Consider the following 22,144-nt stretch of genomic DNA (forward strand, 5'->3'; position numbering starts at 1 on the left):
CAGAAAACGCGTTTTTACCCTTTTTCGAGAGGCACGGTCGTGCCTCTCGCGAAAGCAGAACCGTGCCTCTCGTGAAAAAAAGAAAGAGAACAAAAAACACGTTTTTACCCCTTTTCGAGAGGCACGATCATGTCTCTCGTGATAGCAAAACCGTGCTTCTCACGGAAAAAATGAGAACAAAAAACGCGTTCTTTCCCTTTCCAAGAGGCACGACCGTGCGAAAAAAATCCGAAAAACTCACTCTAAAAGCTGAAAACACGTGAAAAAAAAATACTAAAGAAATGCTCAGAAGCGTGGCGGGGCTAAGAACGTGTTAAATAATGACACGTCAAATTGATCGCTGGAAGGCTTCTAAATAAGTGTTCGCCAAACCGTTTGAGCCGGGTTCGGAGCGCCCGTTAGTCAGCCTAGTCAAAGGCCTCTTCCGCGGGGCCCCACCGATTTCACAGTCTGTCCTCTCCCCTCCGCATCTCCAAGTCTCTTCCAAGTTCCAACCAATGTCTCATTAAAAAAAAAAGTCTCTTCCAGCCATGGCCACCGCCGCCGCTTCGCCGCCGCCGACCGCCACCGGGGACAACGTCCGCCTCCTTATCCCTGGATTCCTCTCCCCCGAGACCTGCAAGGTATATCACACGCTCCTCCCCAAACCCTCCTCCTCCGAGCTCTAATCTCCAGCTTATTGCGATCCGAATCGACCGTCTCATATGGTGCCGCCGTGTCCAGGAGCTGGAGTTCGTCCACTGGAGCTGCGGGACGGCGGGGTACCGGCCTTCGGTGGTGTCTACATCGCTGCCGCATCTGGCTGCCACCGGCTGCGGCCACCTACTCCTCCCCTTCGTGCCCATCCGCGAGCGACTCCGCGATGCCGTCGAGTCCTTCTTCTCCTGCCACTTCGACCTCTTCGTCGAGTTCACCGGACTAGTCAGGTTCTGAACAGTAGTTCCACATTGGTATCAGCGTGTTTCCTTGGAGCATATCAATTTTACATAGATGCTTACAGTACCCTCATATAAGCACCTTGCATTGTACTCCCTCCGTTCCTAAATACTCCCTCCGTCCCAAAATTCTTGTCTTAGGTTTGTCTAAAAATGAATGTATCCAAATACTAAAACGTGACTAGATACATTCATATATAGACAAATGTAAGACAAGAATTTTGGGACGGAGGGAGTATAAGTCTTTTAAGATATTTCACTAAAGGTCTACATACGGAGCAAAATGAGTGAATCTATACTTTAAAATATGTCTATATACATCCGTATGTGGTCTAGTAGTGAAACCTCTAGAAAGACTTATATTTAGGAACGGAGGGAGTACCTGCCCTCATGACTCCAGTAACTTTATACGAATGCACAACTTTACTATACTAGTGGTGCGCGTAAACCTTGAAGGTAGTTAATGTAGGAGACCTGACATAACTTGACACTATAATGTTGTCCTTATTCAAAACCTCTATATTGGGCGTGCAGTTGGTGCAAGGGTGCTTCTATTGGATGGCACAGTGACGACAACAAACCTTATCTTAGGCAAAGAGCCTTCACGGTGAGGACCAATCTGTTCTTGTGAATTCAGTCAGTTTGCATGGTTTTTCATTGTATCTTGACTTTTTAATTCCGAGCCAGTGATATCACACAATTCTTAGCGTAACTGTCATTTTGGTTGATTTAGTTCCCATTTGCCTACTTGTTGGCGAACTATACACAAGGAAGATGTTGTTAAGTATCTCTGTAAAACAAAAACATGTTATTGTGTATCCTGCTTTGCATTAATAGACTGCTGCAAATACTTGCCAATTTCATGAACAATGTAAGAAATGATCGCCACGAAACTATGAGTTTGTTAAAAACCAACACACACTGAAAATATCCTTTGCTCTGTGTATTATCATTGTGATTATATACTGAAGCCATTCATAAAATGGAGATGTTTTCTTAGTTCTGCTATGATGATCACTTATAAGTTTTTGCCCACATTGACCACATGCTTTTTTTGCTTCTTTTTTATGTGATCTTTCTCATGCTGACTTTATTTCTCTCTTCTGAATTCAAATAAAAAGGCTGTGTGTTACTTGAACAATCATGGAAAGGACTTTAAGGGTGGACTTTTGAAGTTTCAGGATGGTGAACCCTCCTCTGTTATTCCAGTTGCCGGTGTAAGCAGCACACAGTACATGCATTTCTTTCAGAATAGTTAATGTGGATATTATCTTCCACCGGCTAAAATATATTGGATAATTTCTTTCATTTTATGACAATTAATATTGTTTTCAGGATGCTGTCATCTACACTGCTGATAATCGTAATGTGCATTGTGTAGATGAGGTACGTTTCTGTTTTCTGTGTTGATCAGATTTTCTTTTCCTGTAGTAATGCACGCCTATTTTCCTTCACTAGTGTTGGTTATCATATTTTGTACCATTATTTCAACACAATAAAAGTTCTCTACTATTGTTAACGTTTTCTATTTATGAAAAAAATGGGGAAAATGTGCTACAGTCAGTTGTAGCAATGGTTGGTTGTGAACTACTCCCTCCGTTCCTAAATATGTCTTTTAAGACATTTCACTATGGACTACATACAGATGTATATAGACATATTTTAGTGTAGATTCACTCATTTTGCTCCGTGTGTAGTCCGTAATAGAATCTCTAAGAAGACTTATATTTAGGAACGGAGGGAGTAATTGTTTCATGGTCAAATATCTTCTGTTGCATATGCTTTGCTAAATTCAATTAATCGGCAGCCTTTGTTTTTTTTCCTCAAGATATTCTCAGTCTTTTGATGCTTTACACAAGAATTTTTCTTTTTATCAACAAACTATAGCAAGTCTTTTACAGGTAACTGAGGGTGAAAGGCTCACGCTTACTCTTTGGTTCACCAGAGACAGTACCTTTGATGAGGATCCAAAGCTCCTTAGTTTTCTCTCCCAGGCATCACTGAGCTATGAGCCAGCTGATCAGAACTCTTACATTCCTCTGCCAGCCTCAGATAACATGTACTGGTTTTCCTACGGCCAGTCTGGCTTTGACATACGATGTGCTAGAATCCACATTCTAGGGTTTAATTTTCGTGCAAGCAGCGATGAAGACAGTAAGAGTACATCTGCTGCTCCAGCTGATGACCTCATAGAGTTGCTTGGGAAGCCACTGCGAATTGGGAGGGGAGATGATGTCTTTGGCAAGATATTTGCCAACAGCTTGCATGCTCTTCAGGTATCCGCATTCTGCATACTTTCCTTTTTGAATCGATTTGATTCTGCAGTCAGATTAAGTGCAATAGGATCATATGCACATATTCTTTTGAAACAAGATATGCCAGCAGTGAGGAGCGAATAGTTTTTATAAAGAAGCTTTGTCTCCTTGTCGCTGATAAATGATGATTTGGCTTGTTATAACATACTTATTGGTGAATGCCCAACAGTCCCTTGCTGAAGTTACATGTCAAGAGCAGGTGAAACCAATCTTCTTGGCAATCCATGTCACAAGGGCACAAAAAATCCTGTTCAACAAATAACTCATTCTTTCTCAACATTGCTTTGGTATTTAGTTTCCTCTATAGTAGAATCTGTTGGAATTTTGTACTATGTTGCAACCTGCATTTATTATTCCAATGCCCAACTGAATCATGGAAAAATTCAGTGCATCCTGTAACTAGTGTGTATGCCTTTGAAGCACTTTTAAGTCAATAGTGCAGTAGTGCCCCTACTGCAAGATCAACAGTCGATGTTATTATGCAACTGAACTTGGTCAAGAATGTTCCGTAGCCCATCTGACTGCTCATATGCTATTTCATAATGTGGATGATGGTAAAGTTCCAAGAAATATCTACTTCTACAGAGTTTCGGAACTAGTTGATTTCCTGATATAAATCAGTGAACCTGATGAAAATCTACTTCTAAAGCTGAGTTTAGTCATATGCAGTTCTGGAATATTTATTTTTCTATCTCATGTATTCCCTCCGTCCAGAATTACTTGTCACATAAATGGATGTATCTAGAACTAAAAATACGTCTAGATACATCCATCTCTGCGACAAGTAATTCCGGACGGAGGGTGTAGAAGACTGATCAGAAGCTTGAAAAGATAAACATCTCTGCCAAAAGAGCCTTTTAAACTAATTCCTAATGGGGCTTTTTTATCATAGTATATGTACCAAAGAAACTTAACCCAAGGGATGCCAAAACTGCTTCAGAATATGTGAAGAATTTTTCATTAAGTGCATAATATTATCCCTTTTAAGATTGTTGAATTTTTTGTTTCTGCCTACTCTTTCCTGCAAGTTTATCATACCATTACTCCAAAGTCACTGCAGATTGTAGAACTGGATTTGAAAGTATCAGTTTGTTGTTCAGTGAATGTGCTTGTTGACACAGATCATGAACAAGTTTTTATATATACAAACGACAGTTTTTTTTTACCTACATCTTTCAACTAGGTTACATCCGGGATCCGGCATCTTTTCTGTTAATTGAGTCACGCTCATTTCAAATCTCTTAATTAGGTGGTGCAATTTTACTACTGGAAAGCACCTGAGCTGGCAGCAAGGAGAAACCAGACTAATGGTGGTTCAGAAACAGTTTGCTATCCTACTATACAAGTACATCAATCAAGTGGAACAGAACTTCCATTACCGTGTAACCATGGACTTGCACAAACCATATTTGGATCATATAGCAATGTGGATTCTGTTGTCGAATGGGATGATGTTGTGTTAGCACTTGCTATGTGGGAGAATTATTCAGAAGAACTGAAGAGAAAGTTGTCGACATTTTTGCCATATTGGCTGTCCAATGGAACCATTTTTGTTGTAGATCCTTCCGAGCCCACCCAGGTATGTTGTGAAGGGAACTAAACACTGTGCTGATAAAAATGAAAATCATAGCATACAATAACATAACAATGATGTTAGGTAGCATTACTTCTGATGAGGCCGTGGAGAATTATGGATTTAAATGTTGCTCATTGGGGTAATCTCTCCAAGATGGATTCACTGATATTAATGTTAGAGTTATAATACAAGTCATGTACCCTTTTGTATTTATCCCAATATATAAGGGGTTTTCCTGCATATAGTCCATCACCTGTACATGTATATATATCGGCCTATGGCCTCATGGTAATACAAGTTGCTTATTCCTAACATGGTATTAGAGCCTAGGTTTTCTTAGCACGTGCAACTCGTGCTCCTCCCGATCTAATCCCTCGCACAGCCGCCGCCGATCCCGTCTATTCTTCCCTGCCGCCTCGATCTCTCCCCGCTGCAGCCTCGATCTGGTCCCCGCTCTCAAAACTCGCGGCGGTTCCCGGTCCAGGCGGCTCCAGACTCGCGCGGCAGGCCCTAGGCGGCAGGCCCAGGCGGCTCCAGTCCCGTGGCAGGCTCCAGCGGCTCTCTCGCTCCACCAACCGCTGCTGGATCCCTTCCTGCCCCGCTCCACCAACCGCCTCCAGACCTGCTGCTGGATCCCACCGCTCCTGACCTGCTGTTGGATCCCAGCCGGTTCGGTGCAGTCACCGCTCCCACTTGAGTACTGCTAGATCGGTTTTCTGGCGGATCCTATCCCCTGCTGCTGATTTTGCCAGATCCAGCGCTGCTCTCTTTCTCCCGTTGCAGCGCCCGCCAGCCGCCTCGATTGGATCCGGCTCTCTGGTTCCAAAAAAAAAAAAAATTAAAAAAAAAATGTCTGCTTCATCCGGCTATGTTGCTGTTCCTCGTTGTCCGGTGATCTTTGATGGCACTAATTACACCGAGTTCATTGGCTTCATGCGCATTCACATGCGTGGCATCCGCCTATGGGGTTTTCTTTCTGGCGAGGTCTGTTGTCCGCCATGCCCGGTTCCTCCCGTGGCTCCCACTCCACCGACCCCACCGGCTCTTCCTGCGGATGCTTCTCAGGCCGCAACGGATGCGACTAAGCTTGCTGATGAGGCCGCTGTGAGTGCTTATGATGAAAAGGTCTTGGCTTATGAGGAGGCTCTTCAGCTGTATCATGGTGCTCTGTCCGTTTATACCCAGTGGCTTGATGATGATGCTCGTGCTGCCGCTGTTCTCACTGCTAGTGTCCTGCCTCAGTTTGCTTCTGAGTTTCTGGGCCTTCCTACTGTATTTGAGATGTGGACCCGCCTTCGTCAGCGCTATGAGCCCTCTGGTGATGCCTTATACCTCTCTGTGGTCCGTCAGGAGCATGCTCTTCAGCAGGGTGACTCTACTGTTGATGACTTCTATGCACAGAGTTCTGCTATCTGGCGCCAGCTTGATTCTCTCCGCAGTGCTGGTTGTCGCACTTGCCCTTGTTGCCATGCTGTCCAGGCCGACTTGGAGTTTCATCGCGTCTACGAGTTCTTGTCTCGGCTCCGTAAGGAGTTTGAGCCCCGGCGTGCTCAGTTGTTTGCTCGTGGCCGTATTTCTCTCATGGAGGCGCTTTCTAAGATTCGTGCTGAGGAGACTCGCTTACGTGGTGCTGGTTTGCTGGAGGTTCCCTCGGTGCTCGCTGCTCGGACTTTTTCTACGCCACCTGCTGCACCGACCCCTTCTCGCTCGAGTGCTCCGCCGCTCTTGCCCACTCCTTCTGGCGGCTCAGGTCGCCCCCGTCCACATTGTAACTACTGCAACAATGATGGTCATATTGAGCCGAACTGCTACACGAAGAAGAAACACTTGCGCAAGGCGCGGTCACCATCTACAGCGACTTCGTCATCTACCTCGACAGCTTCAGCCATTGCTTTGACTGAGCAGGATATTCTGAGACTTAAGCGTCTGCTCGCTGCTTCAGGTTCTTCCTCAACGGGTACTGCTGGTTCTGTGACTGAGGCTTCCCGCACTGAGCAACCACCTTCTACACAGTCAGGTACATCCCCATGGGTTCTGGACTCTGGAGCTTCCTTTCATATGACTTCTAATTCTTCTACTCTGTCCTCTCTTCGTTCGCTTGATTCTCGTGTTCATGTCCTCACTGCTGATGGTACTCCCCTTCCTGTCGTTAGTAGAGGCACTCTTACCACTCCTTATTCTGTTCCTGATGTTGCTCATGTTCCTCGACTTACCATGAATTTGTTTTCCGCTGGTCAACTTGCTGATTCTGGTTGTCGTGTCATTCTTGATCTTGACTCTTGTTCTGTTCAGGACCGTCGCACGCACACTCTGGTTGGGGCTGGTCCTCGCCGCCGTGATTCTGAGGGTCTTTGGGAGTTGGACTGGCTTCATGTTCCTTCCGCTGCCCATTCTCTCGCCAGTTCTTCCGCTTTGGTTGCCTCGGCTACTGGTTCTTTCCAGCAGTGGCATCATCGACTTGGTCATCTGTGTGGTTCTCGTTTGTCGTCGTTAGTTCGTCGAGGTCTTCTGGGGTCTGTCTCAGGAGATGCCTCCTTAGAGTGTCAGGGTTGTCGTCTTGGCAAGCAGATTCAGTTACCATATCCACATAGTGAGTCAGTGTCTAAGCGTCCTTTTGATTTAGTCCATTCCGGTGTATGGGGTCCGGCTCCCTTCGCTTCGAAAGGGGGTCATAAATACTATATTATTTTCATCGATGACTTCTCTCGTTACACATGGCTTTATTTCATGACTTCTCGTAGTGAGGTGTTGTCCATTTATAAGCGTTTTGCTGCCATGGTTCATACTCAGTTCTCTTCTCCCATTCGTGTGTTTCGTGCTGACTCCGCTGGCGAGTATATCTCTAAGATGTTGCGTGGTGTTCTTGCTGAGCAAGGGACTCTCTCTCAATTCTCTTGTCCTGGTGCTCATGCTCAGAATGGCGTGGCTGAGCGCAAGCATCGTCATCTTCTTGAGACGGCTCGTGCATTGATGATTGCTGCCTCTCTCCCGCCTCATTTTTGGGCTGAGGCCGTCTCCACCTCCACCTATCTCATCAATTTCCAGCCTTCCGCTGCTCTACATGGTGGTGTTCCTTTCGAGCGTCTTTTTGATCGGTCTCCCGATTATTCGACGCTTCGCTTGTTTGATTGTGTTTGCTATGTTCTTCTTGCCCCCCGCGAACGCACCAAACTCACCGCTCAGTCTGTTGAGTGTGTCTTCTTAGGTTATAGTGATGAGCATAAGGGCTATCGTTGTTGGGATCCTATCGGTCGTCGGATACGTATCTCTCGGGATGTGACTTTTGATGAGTCTCGTCCCTTCTAGCCACGCCCATCTTCCTCGATTTTTTCAGTGGAGGATATCTCTTTTCTCACTTTTCCTGACACGCCTATCACACTTGTCGAGCCTTTGCCTACTCATTCCGCTCCCTCTGCTTCTCCACCTCCAGTCGATTTGTCGCCACCATCTTCCACGGCCTCCTTGTCTAGTATGTCACCGGATTCTACACCTTCATCTCCGGTAACTTCTTCGTCGCCACCCTCCGATTCTACTTTAGCGATTCCTCCTTCCATTGTTCCATCTTTTCCTCAGTGTTACACTCGACGTTCACGTTCTGTGGATGCCTCTCTGGATGTGCCGTCCTCCTCGTCTCAGCCTACTTATGGCTTGCGTTCTCGTCCCCGTCCGCCTGTTGATCGCTTAGGATTTTCCACCGCTGGAGCTGCTGTTCTTGAGCCGACTACTTATCATCAGGCTGTTGTTCATCCTGAATGGCAGTTTGCGATGGCTGAGGAGATTGCTGCTCTTAAAAAGCACAGGTACGTGGGATTTTGTTTCCCTTCCTCCTGGAGTCCGTCCCATCACTTGTAAGTGGGTCTACAAGGTAAAGACTCGCTCCGATGGTTCTCTTGAGCGTCACAAAGCTCGTCTTGTGGCTCGTGGTTTTCAGCAGGAGCATGGTCGTGATTATGACGAGACTTTTGCTCCTGTGGCTCATATGACCACTGTTCGTACACTTCTTGCCGTCGCCTCTACACGCCACTGGTCTATCTCTCAGCTTGATGTTAAGAATGCTTTTCTTAATGGTGAGCTGCGTGAGGAGGTGTACATGCAGCCTCCACCTGGGTATTCTGTTCCTGATGGCATGGTATGCCGTCTTCGTCGCTCTCTCTATGGCCTTAAGCAAGCCCCCCGAGCCTGGTTTGAGCGTTTTGCATCTATGGTAACTGCCGCTGGTTTTTCACCCAGTGTTCATGATCCAGCATTGTTTATTCACCTTTCTCCTCGTGGTCGTACTCTTCTTCTTCTTTATGTTGATGACATGGTCATCACTGGGGATGACCCTGAGTATATTGCCTTTGTCAAGGCTCGTCTTAGTGAGCAGTTCCTTATGTCTGATCTTGGACCTCTTCGCTACTTTCTTGGGATTGAAGTCTCATCTACCTCTGATGGCTTTTTTATATCCCAGGAAAAGTATATCCAGGATCTTCTTGCTCGTGCTGCTCTTACTGATGAGCGCATTGTTGAGACTCCTATGGAGCTCAATGTTCATCTCTCTGCTACTGATGGTGATCCCCTGCCTGACCCGACGCGCTATCGTCATCTTGTTGGCAGTCTTGTTTATCTAGCTGTCACTCGTCCGGATATTTCTTATCCGGTTCATATTCTGAGTCAGTTTGTCTCTACTCCCACATCGGTTCACTATAGTCATCTCCTCCGTGTTCTCCGATATCTTCGGGGCACAATCTCTCACCGTTTATTCTTTCCTCGCTCCAGTTCTTTACAGCTACAGGCCTATTCGGATGCTACGTGGGCTAGTGATCCTTCAGATCGCCGTTCACTTTCTGCTTACTGTGTTTTTCTTGGTGGTTCTCTCATTGCCTGGAAGACGAAGAAACAGATTGCAGTTTCCCGTTCGAGTGCAGAGGCTGAGTTGCGAGCGATGGCTCTTTTGACGGCAGAGGTGACTTGGTTACGGTGGTTAGTTCAGGATTTCGGTGTTTCTGTCACTACACCGACTCTGCTCTTATCTGATAGTACAGGTGCTATTAGCATTGCGCGAGATCCTGTGAAGCATGAGCTCACCAAGCATATTGGTGTTGATGCTTTCTATGTGCGCGCTGCTGTGCAGGATCAGGTTGTTGCTCTTCAGTATGTGCCTTCTGAGTTACAGTTGGCGGATTTCCTGACGAAGGCCCAGACTAGAGCACAACATGGCTTTTATCTCTCCAAACTCAGTGTTGTTCATCCACCATGAGTTTGAGGGAGGGTGTTAGAGTTATAATACAAGTCATGTACCCTTTTGTATTTATCCCAATATATAAGGGGTTTTCCTGCATATAGTCCATCACCTGTACATGTATATATATCGGCCTATGGCCTCATGGTAATACAAGTTGCTTATTCCTAACAATTAAAACATTATTGAGACCGTTCCTTGATATATGTGTTTCAGACAGCTTCCATATGGCTTAATACAGGGTTGTACTGCCCTCAACCTGTGATGTTCACTAGTTTGTTTCATATTTTTATATCCCACACCTCCTCGGAGGATTGTAACTGAACTTCTACCTTTTAAATGAAAAGAAACACAAAGATCTTTTGTGTTTTCTTGCAAAAAAAAGGCTTAATGTTGACTTATTCTGTTTTGTAGAACGTTCTATCTAATGTTAGACTGTTACCATTTTCTTGTTTGCCGAGTTTTTGCCACAAAGTTATTCTGGTACTTGTAGTTTGCATGCCTGAAGTAATATTTTCTTGGCAACTTTTGGTGTCATGAAACACTTGAAATTGTAGTATTATTAGGGGCCTGAAGTAATATTTTCTTTGCATGCCTGAAGTAATATTAGGGGCCTCTGCAATCTGAGTGCCCAAACTTAATAATGTTAGGTAGCATTACGTCTGACGAGGCCGTATAGAGTTTTGGATTTAAATATTGCTCATTGGGGTAATCTCTCTAAGATGGATTCGCTGGTGTTAAACATTATGGAGACCGTTCCTTCATATATGTATTTCAGACAGCTTTCGTGTGGCTTAATATAGACCTATTCTGTTTTATAGAACGTTGTATCTGCTGTTAGCCCGTTACCTCTCAAGCTGGTTACCATTTCTTGGTTGCCAGAGTTTTTGCCAGAGAGTTATTCTGGTACTTGTAGTTTTTTGCATGCCCTGAAGTAATATTTTCTTGGTAAAATTTGCCGAGTTTTTGCCACTAAGTTATTCTGGTACTTGTAGTTTGCATGCCTGAAGTAATATTTTATTGGCAACATTTGCCGAGTTTTTGCCACAAAGTTATTCTGGTACTTGTAGTTTGCATGCCTGAAGTAATATTTTCTTGGCAACTTTTGGTGTCATGAAACACTTGAAAATGCAGTTAGGGGCCTCTGCAATCTGAGTGCCCAAACTTAATGCATGACCTGTTAAAGGGATCTCTCTGATTGTCTGAAACATTGTGGTAGACCATTCATTGGTTAATTTAAGCTTCTTTCATTGGTTCTTGAAAAATTGAAATATCAGCTCATCAGATCTCCATGCATTCTCTCTTCCACGCACAAACAAGTGCCCTTTATTTGTGAAAGCTGAAGAAAATAGTCTATGCGCTCTTGTTGAATCTGATGCCAGTATGCAAAGGTCACCGCCAGATGCTAGAGTTCATTTAATTTTTCGAGTGCAGGGTACAACTCACCTGGGCATTTGGGTACCCGAACGCAAAGCGAACCGTATTAACTGAATTGTCGGTTATTTCGGTTATCGGGTTAGGGTTCGGTTTTTGGTTTCTGCCAGTTCGGTCTTTGGGTTAGGGTTCGGTTCTCACTCCTAAAAACCCGAAATAACCGAATTGACCCATATTTACTGAACTCTCTAACGTTTGGCTGTGCTATACTCACCAATAAATGAGGCCCAACAACACAGTCGCACTCCTTCGCCAATTCTCTTGACCCTAACCCTAGAGCAGGCGGCGGCTGGTGGCACGTGCACGGCTGCATCTGCTCGTTCGCACGCGCGTTGTGACACCGGATGCGGCAGGAGATGACACCATCGATGCGTTATCATGCGGGAAGCAACGCCGGATGCCATAGAGGACGACACCGGACGCAGGAGGCCTGTTGGCAACGATGCCTCCTGCTGGAGCCGGAGGTGATGAGACAAGCCGGTAGCTAGACAAGGATATTGCAGCGTATTGACTACATGCATGTATCCTGCGTGTATGCACTGCTGTATTATCTGGATTTGAAAAACTTGTTTGTTCTCTGTATGCACTACTGAATTTGCAAACGTGGTGCTTTGTCCTGTGTGTATGCATTTCTGAATTTGCAAAGGTGCTGCTTTGTGTTGTGTGTATGCACTGTATGTGCTATCTGAATTTGCAAGCATTTATGTTGTGTGTTCTGAATATTTCCGTTATTTGGGTACCTGAATTATCCGAACTAAAAATTACGGATAATTTGGGTTCGGTTATTTTTCTGGCAGACAGAATATCGGCTCCTATTTTTGGCTAGCCGAATTACCCGTAATCCGAATTACCCGAACCCAAGAAATCGGGATAACCGAATGCCCAGGCTGTACAACATTAGACTCAGTTTATGCATATTTCTCTAAATGCACATCGCATCAGTAGATCCCTGGACTTATGTGTGCATCAGAACCAATGGACACCATACTGATCTCTGCTCCTTTATTGTAGACAATTCACATCCAGTTCAATATTTCTTCAGCATGGAACCACACACCATACTTAATACTCTATTACCTTTACCACTGTTACCACAGTGGCACATTCAATTTTTTCACAAATAGCGCTACCAAACTAATTCTTCGTGCCATGATCTGCATGTCCCTCATTCTGCAGTGACATAAATGGAGGGCTGGAAGTGGTTTGTTTTGCGCGAGGTCCACTCATACAAGACTTTACCAGAAACATCATAAAAGATGAAGTCAGCTTGGTCCTTGTTTAGCTGGAGGGACATGAACCCTTGCCCATCATAAAAGAACTGGAGCTTATCATCATTTGGCTGGTAGACTCCCCTCCATGCTTTTGAACCGCCTCCACTAGTGAAGTATTGGATTGGACTGGTGCAACGAAAGCGAGTGCTTTAAGGTTAGACAAGTTCAACATGTGCGAATTTAATGCCTTACTGCTCTGTTCTGAAAAGAACAATGTTTATCAAACGATGTTAACCTGTTTCTGCTGCTAATGTGTTCCAGGCAGTGGTCATGCCCATTGATGTAGAAGTCGATGCCGTTAACCTAGAAGGGCATGAAAGTGTCATAAAAGGATCCTTTTTCTGAGCTTTTTAACATAGTACTAACACTGAGGCTGCTTATGAATTACCTTGAGGACCGGAAGAAGCAATTGCAGGAGCTCCTCGGTGTCCCCATGGTCACTGACACTCCTCATGGTATGATGCCCAACAGCAATCTTCCACTTTGCAGTTGATTTCTTCATTGCCTCGTCCAAATCCTAGATTGTATATATTTACAAAAAGGGAGTGTCATTTTATTTTGCTTTGTAACTAACATGGATGTTTTTTTTTTAATTCGGTGTGTGCACCTTGAGCAGATTAGCTATGTAGTTTTTCCGAGGCGCCACTCCTCTCCAGTCATAGTGACTGTCTTTAGGGTGAGTCCAGTACTTGAGTTGGAATGGAGTGGTGTCGATGAAGAAGAACTCCACGATCTCTGCGAAAATAGGGATGGATGATAGTTAAGTCTTATGTTGTTCATACAAGTATAACATCTTTTTGAAGTTCTTTCCGAAATGAGCAAATATGAAGTCTTTCTCTCGGTCCGAACAAAATAGGATCATGTACCTGCATTGACTACGAATGATCTCATGCACACGAATCGCTCATCGAGCTTCCGCATGACTGGGTCAAGCTGGGCTAGCGCATCACCCCGGTAGTCATGGTTTCCAAGAACTGAAAGGAACAGAAACGTCCAGGCCTTAGCAAGAGCAGGTGAGAAAGCACTGAAAAGCTTCCCATTTTTTCTGAAAAAAAAGGGAGATAGCAAATCAATGAAGCTTACCGAGGTACCACGGCTTCTGCAAGCTCTTGGCTGTGTAGATACTGGTGAAGGACTCCTCGAACTGCCGGTCATGGACGCCCGTGAGTCCGTCCTCGTAGAAGTTGTCGCCGGTGGAGACCACGAAGTCGATGTCCAGCTTCTCCCCGACCTTCCCCATCTACACCAACAAGGAAGGAGAATGGATCCCCATGACTCAGCGGCAGTTCTGCTTTTGCCCCCAAAACTCGGAGACGGAGGCAGAAGATGAGGATGACCCCTTCCAATCCAATAAACAATAACCGGAATGCCAAGTGGACCAACCACCGGGCGGTTTCCGTTCCCCGGTCATCCACTCCTCCCGCACCCGTCCGATGGCAACGACCCTACCGCGGCGCGCGGTTACGAGCTCAAGTCGTACCACGATCCTACTGGCGAACGAACCAAAGGGGAAGAGGAGATCGGGATCATGGGTTTACCTGGTCTGCGACCATGGATTGGTTGAAGGTGCCCTTGCGGCCCCAGTCCCCGATGACGAGCAGGCTCAGCGACCCGTCGTTCTTGGCCGGGTGCTCCACCAGCGGGAGCTCCGCGGCGCACCGGAGCGCGGCCACGGCCAGGACGGCGAGCGCCACGGCCGCGGACGCGCCGGCGCCGCTCCTCCTCGCCATGGTCGATGGCCGGACGCGGACGGGGACGCCGGCAGTGTGTGGTTGGTTTGTTTAACAAAGGTGCGGCGAGAAAGCGATGGCCAGTGTGCGCGCGCATATATAGCGGCCACGCCCACGCCCACGCCCACACACGCACGACCGAGGCGAAGAGGCACACCACGGCAAGTTACCACTGGTCACTGGAATGAATAGTGGTGGGATGGTTTGCTTTACTCGATTATTATTGGGTGCCCGTGCCTTGCAAGCATAGTCAATCGGTTGAGAGGAATGTCGCAACGAAAAAAGGTGGTAGGGAAGGATGTGACTGGAATCGTGAAGGTGCATGTCACTTCCTGCCTGCCCAATTGGGCGCGTGGCCGGCCCGTTCCGTTTGGGGCTTTCTGCTTTCTTTTGTGCTAATTGTGGCGCGCTTGAGACGGCCGGGATCGCCTTGTTTTTGTGTTCGCGTTATTAATCTACTCCATGTAAAAAAAAGGAGAAAGCAACGCGATAACTCATCCATGTCATCTTTCCATGTGGCACGCGTTATTATTGGAGGGATTCGCGCAGCCAGTTGCACGGGGTGGTGATGACCGATCCTATCGCTGTTGACTTGGACACATTTTTCCGTCACGTAAACCACGATGAGCTATATAGTACTAGTATGATGTTCAAGTTTGAGATTCTGAAGCAGAAACCATGTTACGTACGGGCGGGCCTATCCGTTTCGTGGACCTCCGGTGCAATTTTACGAGCTCTTCTTTTCACTGACGCCGAGCTTGGTCCACCATGTGCGGGCATTATTGTAGGGCTAGTACTACATGCCCATGTAATCATGCTGGCCTGTTGGGCGCGTGACGAGGCTGAGGCTCGATCGCGGCGTTTTCTTGGACAGGACAGAGCTTGCAGCTCAGTCAGGTAAGAACTGGCCAAGGAAGTGAACCGAACTGTCTGACTCCCCTCGTGTCCACATAAGTTTCTTGTGCGCGTTAAAAGGCGGTGTTTCTTTTACAAGGACTAGACTTTTTTTTAGTCCTAGAGACTAAAGAAAAAAGTCTGTTTAATAAAGTCTTTTTTATAGTCCCTTAAGTAAAAGTCCCTCCTGTTTCTTTACCTAGGGACTAAAAGGGACTTTTTAGTCTAGTCCCTGGATAAAGAAACATCACCAAAAGTTGATGAAGTGGCCCATTCTAAAAATATTATTATTTTTTGAACTGAACTGAACTGGCTTGCCGTGTACTACTATTACAATTGACAAGGGTGCATACATAGAATAGGGTAGAAAAAACTGCCGTCCGTTGGGCTGCATGCCGTCAACCGCATGCAGTTTTTGGATATTTCCCGTTTTTCTTTCTTGACATCATACCGGTATCTCCTCTTTATCGTATATTTCCCTTAAGCTTTTTGTTGTGAGTTCGTTAGAGCGCCTCCGCGAGAAGGTCTTCTTTTTTGGACATTTCGCATGTAGGAGTACTATGTAAATATGTAGTCGTTCATGACATGCCTGAATAGCCGTTTCATTGCCCCTCAAAAAAAGAAAAAAAAACGTTTCATTCCCAAGACTACGTAGTCTACGTCAAGCATACGTTGCCCTGCGGGCGCGCGCGGCGTGCGAATACCGAATATTCGAGGTGCATGTTTCGAGGGGGACGACATATACGCTGGATATTCCTTTGTACCGTGACAAGCTAGTATACAGAGATTGCCAATGTCATACTCATACGGGTTCCATCTTTGTCAAACGTATTTGAGGCAGAGCGGGCGGAAAGCATTTTTCCATTCCAAAACGGAATATGCGGGTTCCATTTGTTACGGCATCATGTGTAAGAGCAACTCCAATGAAACGAAATATGCGGGATTTAAGAGTCTCCACCTCCAAGAATGACAAGATCGGGGAGGGGGACTCAATATTTTCTCAAACAATGACTTTCTTTCGTAAAAAGGAAGTCGAGAACTCTCACAAATCGTTCCGGGATCTAAGATTTAGTGTGTGAGAGGATCAAAGGCGTTGTGTAAGTTTTTGCGGAAAGTATCGTTTTTCCTCCAAATTCTTCTCTCGCGGACCAATTTCCCCCTCAATTTTAATACCGGATCAATCAGTTCCTCAACTCTTTAAAACCGTATCAATTCTCCCCTAAGGTAGTTTTGGACTTGATTTTGAATGGTTTGGTTCCACACAGTGCACTTCGCGTCATAACAGTTGGGTGGAGATTGTTAGACACGTTGTACACACATATGAGGTAACACTTAATCTAGGTTGATCCACTCTTTTAGGATCCCATGATCAGGGCCTGCGTGCCTCCTTTCTAGGACTAGTAGTGGTCTCTCCTAGTATATATACTTATACATTGTAACATATCAAGGCAAGGCAAATAAATCAATCTTCCAACTTGGTATTAGATGCTCCAGGCACACAATGGTCGGCTCCTCTGCCTCTCCCGACGCCCTCACTGCCGCTGCCTCGCCGTCCTCTCTCTCCACCAGCGCCTTCGGTGCGGGCGCCACACCGGCTTCCTCAGCGGCGACCTCCCCGGCCTCCTTCGGTACAACCGCCGCCTCCTTCGGATCTCAGTTTGCCCCCCTCTCTTTCTTTTCCCCCCCGGCCACCCCATCGTCTCGCCGGCGGCCACCTCTCGCCACCCCATCTTTAGTGATCACATCACGAACCACATCAAGTTCCTTCTTGATCCCGCCGCCCACAACTACCACAAGTGGAAGTCTTTCTTCCTCATGGTGCTCGTCCCCTACGGGGTTTCCTTCCTCCTCGAGCAACCTCTTCCACCCAACCCCCACCTCCTCGAGCTCGACGCCCATGTGGCCCTCTGAATCTATGCCACCCTCGCCGATCCTCTTGTCGATCACGTCGTCGGCGCCACCACCACATACACCCTTTGGAAGAAGATCACCAACTTCTTCCTCGCCAACCGCGCCGCCTGCTTCATGTTGCTCAATCGCCAGTACCGCAACCTAAAACAAGGTGATCTCTCCGTCACGGAGTATGCCCGCCGCATGAAGCTCCTCACCGACGGCCTCGCCGACATCGATCACGCCGTCACCGAGGTTGATCTCACCACCCAGTTCCTCCATGGGCTTGACAAACGCCTCGACACGATTCGCGTCGTTCTCGGTGATCAGGCGTCCTCTCTGCCATTCGACACTGTCCTCTCGCGGGTTGTTCTGGCCGAGGAGTCCATGGAACAACGGCGACCGACGAGAGCGCCTCCGCGTTCGCTCTCCCTGGCGGTGGATCCTCCACGGGTGCCGGCTCCTCTGGCGGCGGCCCTCGACCTCAACTCGACCGTGGCGACCGCGCTGGCTCTGGTCGCCCGAACGGGCCACCACATCCTCCCCACCCCTCGCCTGGCCGTGGCCGTGGCGATCGCGCTGACGGTGGTGACCGTGGGCGCGTCCGCGGGCGTGGACGCGGGCGTGGCCGCCATGACTCCAGTGGCTGCGACAACCTACAACAGCTACAGTTCTCCCCGTTCACGGGCTATTTTACCCCGTACGGCATGGCGCTCCCCTCTCCGCATCCGGGCTGGGTTCCACCGAACGCCGCCGTCGTCCTCGGCCCCCGCCCCAACTCCCACGCCCAGGCTTACCCCCTGTACCATCCTCCCACGCCGTCTGCTGCTCTGTTCTTCCCACCATCACCAGCGTCTTGGGATCACGTGGCCATGCTCAACGCGGCCTACAGCAACGACGACTTCCCCTCTCAACCATCCGCTGAATGGTTTCTCGACAGTGGTGCATCATCGCATGTGACAGGCAACCAAGGTAATCTCACCAAATCTAGTTCTTCCTTAAAGCATTTACCATCTAGCATTCTTGTTGGCAATGGGTCTCACATTCCCGTCACCGCCACCGGCACCACTCATCTCCCTCCCCACGACTCTTGCCTCACTGATGTTCTTGTTTCTCCTAATGTCATCACCATCCTAATCTCTGTACGCAAGTTCACCAAAGATAATGCTTGCTCTATTGAATTTTACCCGTGTGGTTTTCTTGTGAAGGATCTTCGCACTCGGAGGGTCCTCATGATCTCCGTTAGCTACGGTGATCTCTACCCCTTCACCGGCTCGACGCTTGCTCCGACCACCACTGCGCTCCTCGCCAGCTCCCCGTCGGATTTGTGGCACCGCCGTCTTGGACACCCCAGCGCCAGCACCCTCTCGTCCATTACTCGTGATTTCCTTAGTTCCTGTAATAAGGCTGCGCACACTCCCTGTAGTGCATGTTAGCTTGGCCCCCAACCTCGCCTTCTTTTTCCTTCTTCCCATAGCAAAACCTTTGCTCCATTTGATTTAATTCATTGTGATCTATGGACTAGCCCTGTTGTAAGTTTCTCCGGTTTTCAATACTACTTGGTCGTTTTGGATGATTTTATCCACTATTCCTGGACATTTCCCATGCGTAACAAGTCCGACACATCCACTATCTTACAACGCTTTTTTACTTCTGTTCATACACAATACAATGTCATTATCAAGTCTATGCAATGCGACAATGGTGGCGAATTCATCAACTCATCCTTACGTAGCTTCTTCTCCTCAAATGGCATCGCCTATCGCTTTTCATGCCCACACACCTCACCACAAAACGGGAAAGCTGAACGCCTCATCCACACAACAAACGACATCATTCGCACGCTTCTTCTCCAAGCCAGACTCACCCCACCATTTTGGGTTGAAGCTCTACACACTGCCACTTACCTCCTAAACCGTCGTCCCTCTCGCTCCACTATGCCACTCACTCCCTACTACCTCCTTCACGGTACACACCCCCAATATGATCATCTTCGCATTTTTGGCTGCTTATGCTTCACCGATCTCTATGCCACAATGCCTAACAAGCTCTCTCCTCGCTCTACTCGTTGCGTGTTTTTGGGTTACCCTTTGGAACACGAAGGCTACCGCTGCTACGACTTAGACAATCGCCGCGTCATTGTGTCCCGACACGTTGTCTTTGACGAGAATATTTTTACGTATACACCACCCCCTTCTGGCCACACGGGAGCTACGTCCATAGCAAATCCCCATGCACAACGACCCCCCTACCGGTCGCTGCCGATCCCGATGCTACGCCAGGGCCACTCCAACCGCCTCCCGTGTCGGCACCCGCTTTCCCGCCTGACCCGGGGTCCACCACTATCGTTCCGCACCAACCAGCAGCGCCCTCTCCCACGCCACCTCCCAGGGCCGACAGATCCGCCTCGCGGACCGTGCCCGCAACCACCAGCCCACGCGCCTCCTCTGTGGCTGATTCGCCCGCACAGACCGCGTCGCCCACCAACCCCACTGGCACCGCATCCTCCTTGGATCATGCGCTCGCCTCCACATCTTCGATCGATTCCCCTGGCCATGCACCATCCTCTTCGGCCCCTGCACCAGCTACGCCGCCTGCGCCATGTCTTCGTGCCAATGCGCTACCCGTTCCTCCTCCACATAATTCTCATACCATGACCACCCGAGCAAAACGTGGATACTGCATGCCCAAACGCCTTTTTCTTTCGTCCACTTCCCCTACTTCCATCTCACCGATTCCTTCCTCATATAAAACAACCCTCAAAGACCCCAATTGGAAACGAGCTATGTTTGATGAGTACTATGCTTTAATGAACAACTTCACTTGGTCTTTGGTGCCTAAACCTGCAGGTGCCAATGTCGTCACGGGGAAATGGATCTATCGTCACAAGTTCAACACTGATGGCACTTTGGCCCGGTATAAGGCTCGGTGGGTTGTCCGTGGTTTCACCCAGCAGGAGGGCGTCGATTATGGTGACACCTTCAGTCCAGTGGTGAAGCCAGCCACAATTCGCGTTGTATTGAGCATTGCGATGTCTCACTCATGGCCCATTCATCAACTCAACGTCAAAAATGCATTCCTCCATGGTGATCTCAAGGAAACGGTGTACTGTGCATAACCTGTCGGTTTTGTGGACTCCAAGCACCCCGATCATGTGTGCCTCCTACGTAAGTCTCTCTATGGCTTAAAACAAGCTTCGCGCACGTGGTTTCTACGCTTTCAAGCATTCCTCCTCTCTCTCGGGTTCCATGCATCCAAGAGTGACTCCTCCCTCTTCATCTTGCACCATGGTACATCCATTGCTTACCTCCTAGTCTACGTTGATGATATTATACTCACCGCCAACTCTCCTCGCACACTCACCTTCATCATTACCTCTGTCAAGTCCAAATTCTCCATGACCGACTTAGGTGCCTTACATCATTTTTTAGGTGTTATGTCACTCCTACTCGCGAGGGTCTCTTTCTTTGTCAACAACAATACACCTTAGAGATTCTTGACCGTGCCAATATGCTCAATTGCAAACCAGTTTCCACCCCCATAGACACTAGTGCCAAAGTGTCCTCTACTGATGCTGCTCTTCTCTCCAACCCCACCAAGTATAGAAGTCTTGCCGGTGCACTAAAATACCTCACTCTCACCCACCCCGACATCGCCTACGCCGTTCAGCAAGCTTGCCTGTTCATGCATGCTCCCCGCGACACCCACATGCAGCTTGTCAAACATATCTTGCGTTACTTAAAGGGCACTTCTCATTTCGGCATCCAGTTCTACAAGTCTTCATCTCAAGACCTCATTGCATATACCGATGCGGATTGGGTCGGCTGTCCCGATACACGCAAATCTACCTCCGGGTTTTGTGTGTTCCTTGGCTCTAATCTCATCTCATGGTATTCCAAGCGCCAACCCACCATCTCACGTTCCAGCGTCGAAGCCGAGTATAGGGGTGTGGCGAATTGTGTGGCTGAGTCCTATTGGCTACGGCAATTACTCCATGAGCTTCGTCTCCCACCACAGCGGGCAACGATCGTCTATTGTGACAACGTGAGTGCTTCATACTTGGCTTGCAACATCAGCGAACTAAACACATCGAGATCGACCTTCATTTTGTTCGTGATCGCGTCGTCCTTGGAGAAGCTCGTGTTCTACATGTACCATCAAGCTCTCAATTCGTCGATGTGTTCACCAAAGGATTGCCTTCTCAGGTCTTCAACGAGTTCAGATCCAGCCTCAACGTCCATCCAAATGGAGTTCCGGCTGAGGGGGGGTGTTAGACACGTTGTACACACATATGATGTAACACTTAGTCTAGGTTGATCCACTCTTTTAGGATCCCATGATCATGGCCTGCGTGCCTCCTTTCTAGGACTAGTAGTGGGCTCTCCTAGTATATATACTTGTACATTATAACATATCAAGGCAAGGCAAATAGATCAATCTTCCAACTGAGATGACCGCTTCAGTTTGCCTAGCTTGCCTCCGTGGCCGGCACTCTCACTGCTTGCCGTCTTCTTGGTCTCCACCAGGCTGCCATTGAAGTACTCTGTACTCCCGCTCGATGCCTACGTCGAAGCCGATGCCACCGTGCTGCTGCTGAGGTCCGATCGCCCGTGCGGGGACTGCTCTATGTGCGCACCGCAGGAGATGAGCTGCATCAACACCACCGACTCGCGCATCCGGTCGCCCGTGATCACAACCTACTACGTCAGGCCCACATCTTGTCCCTCCTCGCGAGCACCGACGGTGTTCGAGGTGTTAGACAATGTAATTATGGGTGCATGTGTTTAAACTATGTAGGGATAGAACGTTGGGTTTGATCTTTGTAGTTATTATTCTCTTGTAGATAAAGATCAATCCTAACCTCTTTCTATCTCATGT

General features: G+C 47.8%; 2 protein-coding genes across 2 annotated transcripts; one reads left to right on the forward strand and one right to left on the reverse strand.

Moving 5' to 3' along the window:
* The first annotated feature begins 417 nt into the window (after nt 1-417).
* LOC123449202 lies at nt 418-12,145 on the forward strand. Its single transcript, XM_045126335.1, has 9 exons — nt 418-623; nt 724-926; nt 1,470-1,542; nt 2,057-2,152; nt 2,271-2,321; nt 2,837-3,211; nt 4,500-4,829; nt 4,908-4,993; nt 10,220-12,145. The coding sequence occupies exons 1-9, from the start codon at nt 531-533 to the stop codon at nt 10,281-10,283; spliced, it is 1,371 nt and encodes a 456-aa protein (XP_044982270.1). The 5' UTR covers nt 418-530; the 3' UTR covers nt 10,284-12,145.
* Nucleotides 12,146-12,457: 312 nt separating this feature from the next.
* LOC123449201 (purple acid phosphatase 17-like) lies at nt 12,458-14,659 on the reverse strand. Its single transcript, XM_045126334.1, has 7 exons — nt 14,291-14,659; nt 13,836-13,992; nt 13,619-13,726; nt 13,360-13,487; nt 13,141-13,269; nt 12,988-13,055; nt 12,458-12,878 (listed from the first exon to the last, which is right to left on the reverse strand). Exons 1-7 carry the CDS (start codon nt 14,480-14,482, stop codon nt 12,647-12,649), a joined length of 1,014 nt encoding a protein of 337 aa, XP_044982269.1. The 5' UTR covers nt 14,483-14,659; the 3' UTR covers nt 12,458-12,646.
* Between the last annotated feature and the right edge of the window lie 7,485 nt (nt 14,660-22,144).

This window comes from Hordeum vulgare, chromosome 4H (assembly GCF_904849725.1).
Source record: "Hordeum vulgare subsp. vulgare chromosome 4H, MorexV3_pseudomolecules_assembly, whole genome shotgun sequence".
In the NCBI taxonomy this organism is placed as follows: Eukaryota; Viridiplantae; Streptophyta; class Magnoliopsida; order Poales; family Poaceae; genus Hordeum; species Hordeum vulgare.